Source organism: Mytilus edulis, chromosome 12 (assembly GCF_963676685.1).
Source record: "Mytilus edulis chromosome 12, xbMytEdul2.2, whole genome shotgun sequence".
NCBI classification, from domain to species: Eukaryota; Metazoa; Mollusca; class Bivalvia; order Mytilida; family Mytilidae; genus Mytilus; species Mytilus edulis.
In genome coordinates, this window is record NC_092355.1 from 57999306 (window position 1) to 58018093 (window position 18788).

The window sequence follows — 18788 nt, forward strand, 5'->3', positions numbered from 1 at the left end:
TGTTAAACGACAAATTTTAGTGCACATCACTTTGCAACCACTCGTCAGTAATTTTTATTGGTAAATGCACGTTTATAAATGATTACTGAAAACTTTTCAAAAATACGGAAAATTTGATAGTTTGTTACTGATTGTGTCAAAAGGGGGTTGGCATCTATGTGGCAAGTGAAAGAGATACAAATAGGTCTTTTATACAACATTCATTTGATCTTGTTGATTGTTACCTATAAGGCTAATATACCAATATAAGACCTTATTTGGTGATCTAGAAAATAAGTAATAGTTTATAATAGAATTGTTTTATACCTCACATTTGAAGGGTAGTATACTAGTTTAAATATGTTCCCATTCAAATCATGATTTCAAAAGGAATTAAAGGAGAGATACATTAAAGTTTCCTCAGGGTTAGAACTAACCATAATTCATTCGGGCATGCATAATCATGTTCATATCTCAGCCATTGCCTGTTAAACAGATACTTCATATGTCTAAACATAATGGCTTTTAAAAACACATGGTCGTATATTTTGTAAAAAGCATGCTTCTTTAAAAACAATTTTAATTCCAGAAAATAACAAACTAAAAGAAGGATGGTCTTTAAAAAATGACATTGCAAAGATTGTGATTAAAAATAACTCTATTCCAAAAGTCCAAAGTAATGTGAACGATAAGAAGTACAAATGTGATTTGGTAAATAAATATTTTGGTATGATATTCACATTAAGAAAATGTATAACACAATAATTACATTAGATGTATGTTTCATTACAATACGTTATTCTGATTGGCTAATTAAGCAGTTGTATCACTCAATAAAACTTCTCATTCATGATGACACGAGGTCCCACAATAAAGTGCACAGGTAAATGAAATAAAAACTTGATAAAAGGCGTGTTTTCATGATCATATAGGTAAAAATGTAATTATAAGTATTGAATGCTTTTTTTTGTAATTTTATAGGGTTGTAAAAGCGTTGACCGTGCGCACATTTTAAGTATGAAGCGCTTCCGCGCTTCATACAAAATGTACTTCGGTCAACGCTTTTACACCCCAATAAATTTACAAAAAAGAGCATTCAATTCTTAACTGGTGTGTTTGTGTTATGATCTTTGATAAATTTGATGACATGAACATTTCATAAAGTGTATTATGATTTGTATACCCCCGCCGTAGCGGAGGGGGCATTCAATTTTACCCTTGTCCGTTTGTATGTCCCTCCCGTACGTACGTTCCAAAATTGATCTCCGTTCTTTAACCTAAGCTTACCTCAAACACAAGAGGGACGAAAGATACCAAAGGGACAGTCAAACTCATAAATCTAAAACAAACTGACAACGCCATGGCTAAAAATGAAAGAAGACAAACAGACAAACAATAGAACACATGACACAACATAGAAAACTAAAGAATAAACAACACGAACCCCACCAAAAACTAGGGGTGATCTCAGGTGCTCCGGAAGGGTAAGCAGATTCGTCGTGCTGCTTATGTGATAACAAATCCGGTAAATAGTCTAATTCGGTAGGTCACATTCATGAAAGGGAAGGGGATTGTAGTTATGACGTAAGGAAAAATATCCGATATCATTTGTGAAACGGTTATTCCATAACGGTCAACCAACTCGTGATGGCGTTATGATACTTATACACAATACTTATTACCATAAAACACAAATGAAGTTTAAATTTGGGTATTGAAATGTTCTAGAGTTATGACCCTTTACAAATGAAAAAAATGAATTTTTCGTTTCTGCTCTCTAATTTTGGTTTGCCTCAACCAAATGCTATGACACTTATACACAATGCTTCTTACTACAAAATACAGATCAATTTTTAATTCTGGGGGATGTCAATGTTATTGTTCTAGAGTTATGCCCCTTTTCAAATGGAAAACTAGCTGATATTTACATTTCAATTCTCTAGCTTGAGATTGCCTCAAATTTTCTAAAACTTATAAACAAAACTTATTACCACAAATATCAGATCAAGTACAAATTTGGGTAACGTCACTTTTATAATTCATCAGTTATGTCCCTTTACAACTTTATGTGTTATGTTAGCGCTGGCATCATCTATGTCCCATGATCACATTCCCCATTTATTTTTGAATCATTTCAAAATGAAAAGGTCATCCCTATTTTCGGGTTGAAAAACTGCCACACTCCTCATGTTTTCATGGTACTGGAGGAGAGACTATAAGCACAAACAATACATGACAACTATACTATATACACAGTATTGCATACATGTACATGCATGTAGAAACAAAATTCAAAAAAAGAAGAGGTTAACAGTGTTGTTGGGTTACTGTCTGTAAACACTAAAACAAAAACCGATTTGATTATACAACATGTACAATGTATCAACAGTTTTTATGCCCCACCTACGATAGTAGAGGGGCATTATGTTTTCTGGTCTGTGTGTCCATCCGTCCGTCCGTTCGTTCGTCCGTCTGTCCCGCTTCAGGTTTAAGTTTTTGGTCAAGGTAGTTTTTGATGAAGTTGAAGTCCAATCGACTTCAAACTTAGTATACATGTTCCCTATGATATGATCTTTTTAATTTTAATGCCAAATTAGAGGGTTTACCCCAATTTCACGGTCCACTGAACATAGAAAATGATAGTGGGAGTGGGGCATTCGTGTACTGGGGACACATTCTTGTTTATAAGTACTATCACATTCTTTTAAATAGAAAAACAAAAAGAAATTGAGTATGACGTCAACTATATTTTTTCACATCATATTCAGCCTCTAAATCTGTATTCAAGGATATTTTTTTTTTGCCAGGAGGATGTGGAAACAAGACGTGCACTATTGTACAGCGAAGTAGAGGAATTATTTAAGGACCACGAGGGACGAAATCATCTTGTCCTTGACAAACAAATATTTGTCAATGCAACTGATAAAAATGATCAAGAAATTGAATCCCTAAAGAAAGCCATCACAGAGCTTACTTTCGATCATCCATGTTGGGGGGAGAAGATGCCGAACGCTTGTGTCCCCCTTGAACTGGAGATTGCTGAGATGGTAGCTGCAGGAAAGCAAATCTTGTCATTGGTAGAACTTGAAGAATTGAATTCAATCAGCAAGGTGTCCGTCCTGCATTTAGAACAACTTCATGATTTCCTTCACTTCCAACATTCTCTTGGGAAGATCATCTACTTTGATACCCGTCAGCTCCGAGATTATGTGATAATTAACCCGCTGTTCATGGTTGAGGTGATGAGATCATTTGTGACAGGTATTTATAAATTGTAAATTATGTAATAGTTGAACATGGTGAAGATGTAATTGGTGTCATCTCTGACATCAAACAATAAACAAAGAGAAGATGTTAACAACTATAATTTGTATTAAAATAAGCAATGCTTTGGTCAGAAAGAACACTGACAAATCAAAATGTATTTTTAACTTTTTCATTTGTTTTTGTACTGATATTTCCTCTGACTTTTCTATATGAATTTCATTGTCAGTTTGTTTGTTTGTAATTCAGATGTTTAATACACTTTACTTGACAACAGAGAATTGAAACTTGCATGTTTATGAACAAACACAAATAGCCAGTCAAACAATGTTTTGTCAATTTACAGTTTAATTTTACTGTTTGTTTTTTTTTCAACTGAAAGCTTGGTCTTTAGAAGATTATTAATGGGTCTTGTTTTGGAATAATCTTTACATCTAGATGTTTTTATCATTTTGTAGAAAATTCATATCAAAAGTTGTAGTCAACCTAGTTTTCTGGTTAATAATCAATATGTTTTGGTTAATTTGCAATGGGGATCTGGGTTTTTTTAACGTTTTTTCAATATACAATTCCTAATTAATTTCTCGTGGTCAATATGTATTATCTTAGTGTTAAACATTGTTAAATATCAATATAGTTCATGCCACAATTATTTGTTTTTTTAAGTCACCATTTTCAATTGACAAACAAATCTAAAACCGTACACCAAAAAGCACAATAAAACAAGGATGAGTATTGGATTAAAATGTGTTAAACAAATGGATACAATACAATGGTGAATCAACAATATTATTCCTTTATCTATTTACTGTAAGTTAAAAATTATTGCCTCCTTTTCTTATTGTAATTTAAAAAAAAAAAAGAACACAAATTGGAGAACAATCATTGTGATTTCAGGAAAATCTACATAAAGATATTGTTAATAACTTCTGAATCTAAAGTTAATGTTGTTGATAATTCTAGAGTTTAAACTACTTTTGTAACATGTTCAGGAAAATTGTGTACATCTTAAAACAACCCTTAGTCAATATAAAAAAGACAAAAAATCATGCCGTCCTCAGTGGGTGATCTATCTCTGTATGTTTATTTTCAGACAAAGGGTTTTGGCCAAAGAACAGAAGAATGCAAGTAATTTTCAGTAGAATGTCGGAAAGTGGTATCATACGCCGAGAAGACCTTTATCAGATTTGGGAACAAAAAGACTTCCGTCCAATTTTACGATACAAAGAGTTTATATTTGATATCCTCATTCATTTAGATATTCTGGCAGAGCAACGGAGATATGATACAACAGGAAGTCGGTTACCAGTAGATAACTTCTTTGTTCCCTGTATGGTTACACAAAGAAATACCACCAGCTTCATGAACACAGAATGTACACCAGAGAAAGCTATATGTTTGGCATTTGTTTTTAAAGGAACTGTTATACCACCAGCTTTGCCCAATCGTCTGATCAGTGCATGTCTGAGCATGTGGACTTTGAAGCAGTATGAAGGGAGAATGCTCCTCTTTTCAGGATTTATTGTAGTATCATTTGACAAGGCACATGATATTGTAGTATGCGTTGAAGGCAACAATATTCTTCTGTATATAGTCCATAGAACCTCCGCTGGACTTATAGTACCAGATATAGCCACTGTAGTTAAGGAATGTTTGGTTACAACAATGGAGAGAATTTCAGATTTCTATCAATCCACAATCAATGTAAAACACAGCCAACAATTACCTTTCCATATTGAATATTCATGTTTTGAATTGAAATGCTTCATTAGTGAAGAGGCAGCTTTGCAGATCAGTGAATGGGTTTGTGACAAACATAAACTTACACACAGACAAGGAAACTGGGTTGTTTGGAACCAAGATAAGGTAAACATTATATATATATATATATATATAGTACGGTCAGTAAGCAAATTGCAAATTAATTTAAAGAAGAAACGAGATGAAAACTAAAAAAACAGAACCCCAGTTTTGAAATTCTTTTCTTGTGTAGTAACAAGTAGTTGTAAATAAAACTATAAAGAGGTATTTTTTATCAACGTGCTAATTATCATTAGATAATACACTATTTTTCATATTTTAACTATTACTCAAAAACCATATGACTGTACAACAACAAATGGCTGTGTTCATGGTACAAATGTACATAGTTGGTTAACTCTGTTTTGAGTCTGTTCATTGTGTTACTCCCTTTTTGTGTAGGAGTTGTGTTCTTCACAAGGTCGAGATTTCCAAAACTGATAATGATATATAGTACATTTGGTGCATATTTTGAAAAATGAAATATTTCCTATTCTATAGATGATTAAAATTATTGCATGTATATATGTTTTATTTTTACAGATAAAAGAACAGTGTGAACTACATTGTCCAGGTAAGATTTCTCTAACGTAGCTTCACATGATTTAAAACTTGAAACAAGTTACTTAGTGATTGCATGCTAATCTGAACATAATATATTTACTTTTATGAATTTAAACATTCGACAAAGAACTGATTGACGGCACATTTTCAATGGTTGTCACAAATCTGAATAAAGTTGTAAGGTGATTGCTTATAGAAGTGTTTTCCCCTTAAATGCATTTGTTAGTATTTTCTTTATTGTAGATAAATGAAAAGTCACATTAAAACGTTAAAATATCTGCAAAACATGATTTATGAATAAGTCGAACTGCTTAATTTGTCAAAAGGTTCAGCATTTAAGTACATCACAACATTTCACTTGGTTTTAGCTGATAGATAGGCGAAAAAATAATAGAAACAGATCAATTTTAAGTTTCGTTCCGCTACGCTAATTTTTACCGAAATTATGGGCTTTTGTTGAAAAGCACAGTTGTATATGGGCTTTTTTCTAAACGCTTTCAGATATTGGGATCATTTTTGGCATGTGAGTTAATCAAGATGAGTTACAGATCAAGTTTAAGTTTTGTTCTGCTTTGCTAATTTTTGCCGAAATTATGGGCTATGTACTTTGATAAATTGTTGAAAATAACAATTATATGAACTTTTTTTCTAAACGCTTTCAGATATCGGGCTGATTTGAGTTACCCATGATGAGTTACAGATCAAGTTTAAGTTTTGTTTCACTCGGCTAATTTTTATACGCCCGTCGTCTTTTAGACGGGACGTATTATGGTATACCGTTGTCCGTCCATCCGTCGTCCACACTTCGGACAATAACTCAAAAACACTTTCACCAATTTCTATGAAACTTAAGTGAATTGTTTATATCTATTGACGTAAGCTCCCTTTCGTTTTTTTTTTATTTCAGATTTTAAGTTTTGGATTTATGGGGCTTTATTCATAAAAAAGTGGGGATTTTCAACACTTCGGACAATAACTCAAAAAGGCTTTCACCAATGTCCATGAAACTTTGGTCAATTGTTTATATCTATTGATGTAAGCTCCCTTTCAATTTTTATAAATTTCAGATTTTAAGTTTTGGATTTATGGGGCTTTATTCATAAAAAAAAGGGGGATTTTCAACACTTCGGACAATAACTCAAAAAGGCTTTCACCAATGTCCATGAAACTTTGGTGAATTGTTTATATCTTTTGATGTAAGCTCCCTTTCAATTTTTATAAATTTCAGATTTAAAGTTTTGGATTTATGGGGCTTTATTCATAAAAAAAGGGGGGTTTTCAACACTTCGGACAATAACTCAAAAATGCTTTCACCAATGTCCTTGAAACTTTGGTGAATTGTTTATATCTATTGATTTAAGCTCCCTTTCAATTTTTATAAATTTCAGATTTTAAGTTTTGGATTTATGGGGCTTTATTCTTAAAAAAGGGGGGATTTTCAACACTTCGGACAATAACTCAAAAAGGCTTTCACCAATGTCCATGAAACTTTGATAAATTGTTTATATCTATTGACATAAGCTCCCTTTCCATTTTTATAAATTTTAGATTTTACGTTTTCTTAAGTAATGAATTTTTATACTTAAAAAAGGGGGATTTTATGAAACTTTGGTGAATATATTAATGTAACATCCTTTTGATTTGTATATATATTTCTAGTTGATCATATAAATTCATTTAAAGCATAAAAGACAAGTTAAAAGAGCAACGGGCGTATCATGCGCTAAAGCGCAGCCCTTTATTGCTGTAATTTTGGGCTTTTAAATTTGATTTTTTTTTTAAAAATTGCGTAATACGTAATGCTAACATATATTGGGCTTTTTTTTGTATGTGAGCTTACTATTATGAGTTGCAGATTAAGTTTAAATTTCGTTTTGCTCCACTAATTTTTGCCAAAATGAAGGGTTAACAACTTTGAAAATTGTTGAAAATCACAGTTTTACAGACTTTTTTTCTATACGCCTCTAGATTTTGAGCTGATTTTTCACATGTGAGACTTCCATCATGTTTGTGTCCTTATGTGTTATTGAAATTGCAGATCTTTTAAATTTTGAGACGGGGCCATTCATGTCGCTTTGACACATAAAGTTTCTAATCTTTTTTTCAAAAATGTTTATGAATCTACTGAACCAAATCTAACCAAACTAAGCCCAAATTATGTTTATACTATCTAGTTCCATGTGTCCGTTGACCCCATCTATCAACCAAGATGATCGTAATGGCTTTTAACCTTATTTTGTGTTATGTGTAAAACCTATAGACGATAGAGAGAAACATTTACATTTGTTATTTTTCAAATCTGAAATTTCAAAGTATGTCAATTGTTATAATTTTGTCAACCGCTGATGAATTGGCAATAAACGTGTCACGTCTGCTTATATATCATGGTTTCCGATTGGTCAATTTTATGGGAAAGTCTAAATGATTATCAGAGTTATCTGATCTTGTTTCATTTTTATACATAAAGTCAAGAGAGAGTCTAAATGACATTGATGTCATGGGAACATTTTTCAAAAAAAAAAAGGAACCTCTGAACTTATTAGACATACCACAAAAAACACTTGTGAGGGTTTTTTTCAAGGTATCTTATATAATTTTACTAACCATTGCTAACTGGAGGATAAGTTCTATTCAGACAAAAGATAACAGTTTTTTTCTGAAACAGTTTTTATAATTAATCATTTACTGTGAGACGTTTATTTCCAAATTTTCAGTGGTTGGCACAATTATTACGATTGACATACTTGGGTAGGATTGCTACGAATAATTTCGACAACAAATGTAGGCGTGTTATACACCATTGTAAAGATAAATCAATTTAGATTTACGATATAACAAGTTTAAATGGGGTTGACAGACTAGAAAGTGGCATATAACGGCATTTCGTCACCGCCTGACATTTTAGTACCTTGCGTTATATTAAGGTATATAGGGAAAAAAATTCTGAAATAAGTGCCTGTGATGAGAAAATATAAACATGAAAAAGATCAGAAATTTGTTACAAAAGGTATTACCAAAAGAACAATTTTATCATGAATTATATTGTAATCTACAAAGTAAGCATAACTGAAGATGTACAAAGACCTAGAGGAGTCACACAGGCTCTGTGTAGCTTCTTGTTTGTGTCTTTTTGTCGGTGTTTTTTCAACCAATGAGTTTTGATATAATGGTTAGGTTTATAATTTTGCCTTTTGATACATTTAGTCATCTATCCTTTGTAAACTGTACAATTATATCAGAAGATATAATGAACATTCTTTGGTTATTCATCCCTAACTATGTTAAACAAAGTAATCTATCAAGATCTTAAATTTTACTAGTATTATGTATCTTTTTTATACAATTCTAGGTTTACAAGACAGTGCCTTGAATCAAATACCGAGTGACGTTGAACTTCATCGATTAGCAGCAGGATGTGACGAAACCACTATACGAGAGTTGGCCATACATCTTGGTATGACTCTTCAAGATTGGGATACACTTAGATCTAATAATGCTCGGATTGAGATTGTAAAGTATAGAATACTGGTCAACTGGCGGGAAAAATACTCAGGAAGATTTAGCAGAATAGCAAAAGCTTTAACAGATATGGACTTACCGGTCCATACACTGTGTCAGGTAACTTGTTTAGATACACTGCATAAACATTATTATATAGATAAAGGAAGATGTGGTGTGAGTGCCAACATAGATGTTTTTCCCGTCATTTTGTTTAATTAAATATCTCGGAAAGGAGCTTCAAAACTTATCAGTATTTAAGCTTATTTTGTTCCTTAACTATTGCTCTTCTGACTTATAGTATAAATCATAAATTCTTGATTTCTTGTTATTCCATATCAGTACACCCTTAGAAAGACTACTAATACCAGACTGAACATCCATTACAAATAACTGGAACCAGCTGCAGTTTGATGATGTATAAGGGATGTTTGGGAAAATATCTGCATTTCTTTGGGATCTATCTCTGTTTCAATCAGTAGGCTCTTCGCAATTTAGTTATACCCCCGCTTTAAAAAAGGGGGTGGTATACTGTTTTACCTCTGTCCGTCTGTCAGTCCGTCAGTCAGTCCGTCCCATGAAACTTTCGTCACATTTTTCTCAGGAACTACACATCCACCCTTTCTGTAATTTGGTATCAACATTTATATATGTCAGCCATACCGTGTGATGCGTTTTCAGATTGATCACTTGACAACTTCCTGTTAAGCGAACACTTGTATGATTTTACATATGATAGCCAAGTTGAAAATTTTTGTCACATTTTTCTCAGGAACTACAATACAATGATTTCTGAAATTTGGTTTCAGGATTTATATAAGTCAGCTATACCGTGTGATGCGTTTTCAGATTGATCACTTGACAACTTCCTGTTTACCGAACACATTTTTAGCTCACCTGGCCCAAAGGGCCAAGTGAGCTTTTCTCAGCACTTGGCGTCTGGCGTCCGTCGTCTGTCGTCCGTCGTCCGTCGTCCGGCGTCGTTAACTTTTACAAAAATCTTCTCCTCTGAAACTACTGGGCCAAATTTAACCAAACTTGGCCACAATCATCATTGGGGTATCTAGTTTAAAAAATGTGTCTGGTGACCCGGTCAACCAACCAAGATGGCCGCCATGGCTAAAAATAGAACATAGGGGTAAAATGCAGTTTTTGGCTTATAACTCAAAAACCAAAGCATTTAGAGCAAATCTGCTTTGGGGTAAAATTGTTCATCAGGTCAAGATCTATCTGCCCTGAAATTTTCAGATGAATCGGACAACCCGTTGTTGGGTTGCTGCCCCTGAAATGGTAATTTTAAGAAAATTTTGCTGTTTTTGGTTATTATCTTGAATATTATTATAGATAGAGATAAACTGTAAACAGCAATAATGTTCAGCAAAGTAAGATCTACAAATAAGTCAACATGACCAAAATGGTCAGTTGACCACTTTAGGAGTTATTGCCCTTTATAGTCAATTTTTAACCATTTTTCATAAATCTTAGTAATCTTTTAGAAAAATCTTCTCCTCTGAAACTACAGGGCCAAATTTAACCAAACTTAGCCATAATCATCATTGGGGTATCTAGTTAACAAAATGTGTCCAGTGACTCGACCAACAAACCAAGATGGCCACCATGGCTAAAAATAGAACATGGGGGTAAAATGCAGTTTTTGGCTTATAACTCAAAAACCAAAGCATTAAGAGCAAATCTGACAGGAAGTAAAATTGTTGATCAGGTCACGATCTATCTGCCCATGAATTTTCAGATGAATTTGATAATCGGTTGTTAGGTTGCTGCCCCTGAATTGGTTATTTTGAGGAAATTTTGCTGTTTTTTTGTTATTATCTTGAATATTATTATAGATAGAGATAAACTGTAAACAGCAATAATGTACAGCAAAGTAAGAACTAAAAATTAGTCAGTATGACCAAAATAGTCAATTGACCCCCTAAGGAGTTATTGCCCTTCATAGTCAATTTTTAACAATTTAAGATTTTCAAGTACTGTTATAGATAGAGATAATTGTAAGCAGCAAGAATGTTTAGTGAAGTAAGATCTACAAACACATCACCATCACCAAAACACAATTTTGTCATGAATCCATCTTTGTCCATTGTTTAATATTCACATAAACCAAGGTGAGCGACACAGGCTCTTTAGAGCCTCTAGTTTGTAACTTGTACAAAAATCTTCTTCTCTGAAACTACTGGGCCAAATTTAACCAAACTTGGCCACAATTATCATTGTGGTATATAGTTTAAAAAATGTGTCCAATGACCCCGCCTACAAAATAAAATGGCCGACATGGCTAAAATTAGAACATACAATGTAGTGGTAAAATGCAGTTTTTGCTTTATATCTTTGAAACTAAGATATTTAGGGCAAATCTTTCAAGATTTAAATGTCCATCAGAATAAGATCTATCCCCTCTCAAAATTTCAAATGAATCTGACAACCCGTTGTTGGGTTGCTGCCCTAAAATTGGTAATTTTAAGGAAATTTTGCAGTTTTTGGTTATTATCTTGAATACTATTATAGATAGAGATAAACTGTAAACAGCAATAATGTTCAGCAAAGTAAGATCTACAAATAAGTCAACATGATCAAAATTATTAGAGGACCCCTTAAGGAGTTATTGCACTTTATAGTCAATATTGAACAACTTTTGTCATTTTTGTAACTTGTACAAAAATCTTCTTTTCTATAACTATGGGCCAAATTTAACCAAACTTGGCCACAATCATTACTAGGGTATCTATTTAAAAAAAGTGTCTAATGACCCCGCCTACCACCCAAGATGGCCGACATCAGTAAATACAGTAACAGGTGAGCGACACAGGCTCTTGAGAGCCTCTAGTTCTCAGGAACTACAATACAATGATTTCTGAAATTTGGTTTCAGGATTTATATAAGTCAGCTATACAGTGTGATGAGTTTTCAGATTCATCACTAGACAACTTCCTGTTTACGGAACACTTGTATGATTTTACACATGATAGCCAAGTTGAAAATTTTCGTCACATTTTTCTCAGGAACTACAATACAATGATTTCTGAAATTTGGTTTCAGGATTTATATAAGTCAGCTATACCGTGTGATGCGTTTTCAGATTGATCACTTGACAACTTCCTGTTTACCGAACACTTGTATGATTTTACACATGATAGCCAAGCTGAAAATTTTCGTCACATTTTTCTCAGGAACTACAATACAAGTATTTCTGAAATTTGGTTTCATGATTTATATAAGTCAGCTATACCGTGTGATGAGTTTTCAGATTCATTACTTGACAACTTCCTGTTTACCGAACATTTGCATATTTTTACACTATTTATATTATCCACTTTCGGCGGGGGTATTATCAGTGAGCAGTTGCTCGCAGTTTCACTTGTTGTTAATAGTTAATATGTGGTGGGTCACAGTGGCTCCCTATCCTTTAGTTTTCAGTTTGTTCTACATAATATAGTTACTGTAAGGGTTACAATTAAGAACAAATAATTATACATGTTATAATTGTTTTTAGTTTTTGTAAACACTTTAGTTCATTTTAGTAAAGATATGTACAAATATTTTATGAAAACAAATGTCTCACTAAAAGCCCAGTATACCATAATTGATAGGTTTAGGGTTTTTCAGATCATAAATATAACAAGGTTTTAATTTTGATTAACAATGTTCCGAATATGTAAATAAATAAATCACTATTCCATCTTACTTTTTAAAAATCATCATGTGCTATTAAGCTAAAGTTGTAAGGGAAGTTATGATTTTGATCGATACAGTTTTTGTTTCATTGGACATTATAATGTGATTTTAAGTCTGATATTTTGGCTTTGTAAACACTTTCTTATATCAATATCGTTATATATGATATGTGTATCGCGGTCAAAGTGAGCTCAATTAAATTGTTTAACTTGCACACAGTATAACACAAAAGCCCACATAATAACATATGAATACATTTGAATATAAAATGGTTAGCCTGAATATGTTCAAGGTAATCATTCTGATGCCAAAACCTTTGAATACAATTATTATTGATATGCAGTAATGGTAGACCTCAATTCCCATTTCTGTTCTATTTGCACACTATGTTTCCCCACTTGAAGTATGTTTTAGAACAACAACTTAATTAACATGTATGTTTATGTAACGTTTTTGGTATATATATAGTGTATGTGAGGTCTTTGTATGTATATATGGAACATGTGTTGTCATGGTATGAAGTTTTGTATATATCGTCTTGGTATGTACATGTATATGGTATATGTGTTGTCTTCGTATGTGAATGGTATATGTATTGTCTTGGTATGTATTTGTGTATGTGTCATCTTGGTATTTATATGGTTTATATGTTGTCTTGGTATAAATTTTTGTATGTATCGATCGTTTTTGTATTTATATGGTGTATGTATTTGTGTATGTGTTATTTTTATATGATTTATATGTTGTCTTGGTATGTAGTTTTGTATGTATCGTCTTGATATGTATTTGATGTATGTTTTGTCTTGGTATGTATATGGAATATGTATTGTCTTATTATATATTTAGGTATGTGTCGTCTTGGTATGTAGATGGTATATGTGTCGTCTTGGTATGTAGATGGTGTATGTTCTGTCTTGGTATTTACATGATGTATGTGTTGTCTTGGTATGTAGATAGTATATGTGTCGTCTTGGTATGTAGATGGTGTATGTTCTGTCTTGGTATTTACATGATGTATGTGTTGTCTTGGTATGTAGAGATGGTGTATGTGTCGTCTTGGTAGGTAGATGATGTATATGTTGTCTTGGTATTTACATGATGTATGTGTTGTCTTGGTATGTAGATGATGTATGTGTCGTCTTGGTAGGTAGATGATGTATATGTTGTCCTGGTATTTACATGATGTATGTGTTGTCTTGGTATGTAGATGATGTATGTGTCGTCTTGGTAGGTAGATGATGTATATGTTGTCTTGGTATGTAGATAGTGTATGTGTTTTCTTACTATGTAGATGTTGTATGTGTTGTATTGGTAGGTAGATGATTTAGGGGCCAGCTGAAGGACGCCTCCGGGTGCGGGAATTTCTCGCTACATTGAAGACCTGTTGGTGACTTTCTGCTGTAGTTTTTTTATTTGGTCGGGTTGTTGTCTCTTTGACACATTCCCCATTTCCATTCTCAATTTTATTGGTATGTAGATGATGTATGTGTTGTCTTGGTATGTAGATGATGTATGTGTTGTCTTGATATGTAGATGTTGTATGTGTTGTCTTGGTATTTACATGATGCATGTGTTGTCTTGATATGTTGATGATGTAAATGTCATCTTGGTATGTATATGATGCATGTGTTGTCTTGGTATGTAGATGGTGTATGTGTCGTCTGTGTATAAACATTGTGTATGCGTCCTCTTCGTATGTCCATGGTGTATGTGTCGTCTGACATTTGAATATAAAAAGGTTAGCCTGCATATGTTCAAGGTAATTATTCTGATACCAAAACCTTTGAATATAATTAAGATTGATATTAAGTTTTGGTAGACCTCTAATCCCATCTATGTTGCACAATACGTTTGCCACCTTGAAGACTATTTTAGAACAACCTAATTAACACATGATATTATCGTCCTATTTAGGACTTTTGGTATTTCTTTGAATATTTCAAGATCTGTTAAAAGGGAGATTAAATTAAGTAAATCCATTGCTATGTCTATACACAAATCTGACTTTTGTTAAGTTATGTATGAATGTTCTCCATTCAAATTTTCATACAGATAACGCGTCCATCTGGAAATTGAATACACTTAACACTTTATCCTGATTTCAGTTTTCAACAATCAACAAAAGATGATAAATCAAATTTAGTTATTGTTGATACTGCATTTGGCATGTACATGGTGCATGTATCATCTTGGTATGTATATGGTTTATGTGCTGTCGTGATATGTATATGGTGTACGTGATCATGGACTTTTGATTCCAATTTCGTGGGAGATCGTAATGTTTGTTAACTTACTTTTCCCAGGGTGAATATGTTGTCATAATATTTATTTGTTGTAGGTAAAAAGGGAAAGAAGAGCAGAGACAGGTATGTATTGATGATGAATGGTAAACATGGTACACTTCATGTTTTTTCCTTCAAAATATAACACAGACAATTACATTTACATAGGTGTAAATTATATCTGTCTTGTAAACAATGAAACATGATAACATCACAACATACAAAAAGACGCTGTACAATATCAATATCATAACGCTGTTTGTTAGAAATAGAACATTTTTAACAAATACTTTAAACTAGTTAAAACAAATCCGATAGAGAATATAATAATTGATCAACATATAATTTACTTTCTCCTGCTGAACTGAAATAAAAAATGAACAGATCATTTTGGAGTTATTACCCCTAGAAACTCGTTTTTAGCATTTTGTGTTCATTTGTAAATGTCAATAATGCAATAACAGTTAACATTTTAAACAGGACAGTAATAATATTTAAGTTTGTATTGAGATTAGTGAGTTGTTTAATTTGTAATTAAGTCATTGTGCATGGTTAAAATAAAATGCTTAAGTCAAGAATACTTCACTTTAATGTGAAAGGTGAAATAGGATGCAATTTCTCACTACACCTTAAAGAAAACATTATTGTTCAATAAACTGAATGTGACTTTTTTCCTTTGTAAAACTGGTTATTTCCAGCATTTCTGTCAAGTTTTGTCATAATCAGTTCAACAGTTTGAGAAAAATCTAGTATAATGAAAGACCACATCTACAGTGATTCGAGCAAAATTTCTTCGACAAATCCCAAACAAGCCGCATCAAGATAAAATAGAGTGTGGACCGATAAATGATGAAATATCTGTCTTATCTGCCTACTAACAGTTGAATATGATACACAAGATGATTTTAGGAAGATAAATACCACTAATAGACCTCTTTGTCTTCTTTATAAGGTCTCATTTCCTCAAAATTAAAATTTTTCAGGCCAATAAATAAAAATAATAGGGTATTTTTCACTCATTTATGGAAGAGATGTTATAAGAAATGAGTAATTGAAGCATTTTAGCAGAATGAACAATCCATATACAAGTTTACTGTCTCCAAGGAGGTTTCAATAAGTCCTTTCGTAAAAATTAAATTTAGGTCGCGTTCCAGAGAGGGACATAAAAGGCTTCTCTTTTGGTGAATAATTTGTCATTACAACATTAAAAATAATTTCATCTACTTATAACTATATATTTATTTAAGTATTTCCTATGAAAATGTTATATCATAGCAGAATATAAGAAGTAAGGAGAAAAAGTCCCGTATTTTTTTAGACCTACTTTCGTATGCAACCGGATGTGACGTACCATGATTTTGGGGTATTACACCTAAGAAGTACATGTTGAGGTTACAGTATATAAGTCAGATAAAGCATATTGTAAGATTTTTCTGGTCTTATAAATCAATTTAGGGTATCAAGATCGCCAAATCCATAAATGCATTCATTCTTTTGATGGATCATGCAATTATGTTATGGGTGTGTTTAACTATGAGAAAACTTTTTTAATATTTATTACATCATTTTTGCAGATAGGCACCTGCTAACTGCGAAACAAAACTGTATTTATATTATTGAACATACAGTATTTGAAAAATAGTCTACATCAATTCGTATTTAAATTTCAGAGATTCCTTTGGAATATCTAGAGTGTATACCGACGGATGAGATACTAGATAAACTAGCACCACAAATTGGTCAAGTTTATTTTCAACTTGGCGCCGCCATCGGGTTGTCAATTGGAACCTTGGAAAATATTCAGAGCAATAATCCCAGAGATTTAGCAGCTCAGAATAGAGAGGTATTATTCGAATGGAGAGAAGACAAAACAGTGAAACCTACAATACGAGTACTGGTACAGGCATTGGTTAACATTGGGAGAGGAGCTCTTTGCTTACAGGAAGTTTTAACGAATGTGGATCCTAATACCCTTGGAGAATCAGAAAAAGTGAGAGATAAAGGTGCAATATCCAAGAAACCGAACAAATGTTCAATACTTTGAAAGTGAACACCATAGAGTACAGTTACAACAATAATGCAGGAGAAAAAGAAGACTGCAGCTAAGGAGAAAACTTTAAAATGCAATTCGGTCTTATTGTTTCTGAAATACCTTCACTTTTGCATTTTACTTGTTCCATATTTTCTGCGTGCAGCAGGGGACATATGTATAGTATTTGCCTGTCTGTTGTCCTTCCATCTAATACAACAATGCTAAGAGACTGTCTGACAGAAAGCTTTCATACATGTTCTTTATCATTTATTCTCATGTATTTGTTTTCCTTACTATATTGTTATTTAGATTTCACAATTGAAAGCGGATTTAATAAGATTTTTTGGACATTGTAACACAATTTTTTTTTTCTTTTGGAATTGGTTTGATTAGTAAAGACAGAATAAACTCATGTTTACTGTTCCAGTGTTATGTTACTTGAATGTTTGAAAATAACTAAGTTTTGATGTTTCTATATAATCAATGGAGAAAACCATTTTCATAATTGATTCGTAAAATTCTGGAATATTGGCAATCTAGACAATATTCATGCAATAACCTATAATGTTGTAAAATTTATGTATTTTCAAGTGTATGCCTCCTCATATGATAATGTAATATAATAATGCATATATACTGTTTATTTTTTACATATTTTGCATATATATATATATATATAGATATAAACTTGAACATGCAAATGAATATTTTTATCCATTCTGAGAATATTTCATTAACTTCAGAACTGTATATTCAAATCTTTTGTCTTTAATATAAAATTTGTGATTACAACTAGAAACAGATTATGTAACTTCTGAGTTTCACCTTTGCAACAGCAATACTTGCTTACTAAAGTAAAATGTTCCTCTTCCTGAAGCAGGGAGTATTTACTCAAGAACTTGTAATGATCTCAATATTTGTGAAACAGTTCAAACTGATTTATGATAAAACAAATAACTACTAAAAAGGTGGTGTTTAACGACCTTGACTTCCCATGAGGGTCCAGCATGGTCGGTTTTCCCCTTTTTTAGCTCACCTGGCCCACACTTGGCGTCCGGCGTCGTCCTGCGTCGTCGTCCGTTGTCCTTCGTCGTTAACTTTTACAAAAATCTTCTCCTCTGAAACTACTTGGTCACAATCATCATTGGGGTATCTAGTTAAAGAAATGTGTCTGGTGACCCGGCCAACCAACCAAGATGTCCGCCATGGCTAAAAATAGAACATAGGGGTCAAATGCAGTTTTTGGCTTATAACTCAAAAACCGAAGCATTTAGAGCAAATCTGACATGGGTTAAATGTTTATCAGGTGAAAATCTGTCTGCCTTAGAATTTTCAGATTAATCGGATAACCGGTTGTTAAGTTGCTGCCCCTGAATTGGTAATTTTAAGGAAATTTGCCGTTTTTAGCTCACCTGGCCCAAAGGGCCAAGTGAGCGTTTCTCATCACTTGGCGTCCGGCGTCCGTTGTCCGTCGTCTGTCGTCGTCCGGCGTCGTTAACTTTTACAAAAATCTTCTCTGAAACTACTGGGCCAAATTTAACCAAACTTGGCCACAATCATCATTGGGGTATCTAGTTTAAAAAATGTGTCCGATGACCCGGTCAATTAGCCAAGATGGCCGCCACAGCTAAAAATAGAACATAGGGGTAAAATGCAGTTTTTGGCTTATAACTCAAAAA

The 18788-nt window shown here is 32.9% G+C and overlaps 1 protein-coding gene across 1 annotated transcript in view; it reads left to right on the forward strand.

Moving 5' to 3' along the window:
• The window catches only part of LOC139499577 (uncharacterized), a 30617-nt gene extending 13095 nt beyond the window's left edge, over window positions 1–17522 (forward strand). Inside the window, exons 5-10 of the mRNA XM_071288310.1 lie at window positions 2787–3240; window positions 4337–5109; window positions 5587–5617; window positions 8957–9225; window positions 15134–15161; window positions 16748–17522. Of these exons, the coding sequence (XP_071144411.1) occupies window positions 2787–3240; window positions 4337–5109; window positions 5587–5617; window positions 8957–9225; window positions 15134–15161; window positions 16748–17121 (1929 nt within the window). The 3' untranslated portion in view covers window positions 17122–17522. The remainder of the gene's footprint in view (window positions 1–2786; window positions 3241–4336; window positions 5110–5586; window positions 5618–8956; window positions 9226–15133; window positions 15162–16747) is intronic.
• The last annotated feature ends 1266 nt before the right edge of the window (window positions 17523–18788 follow it).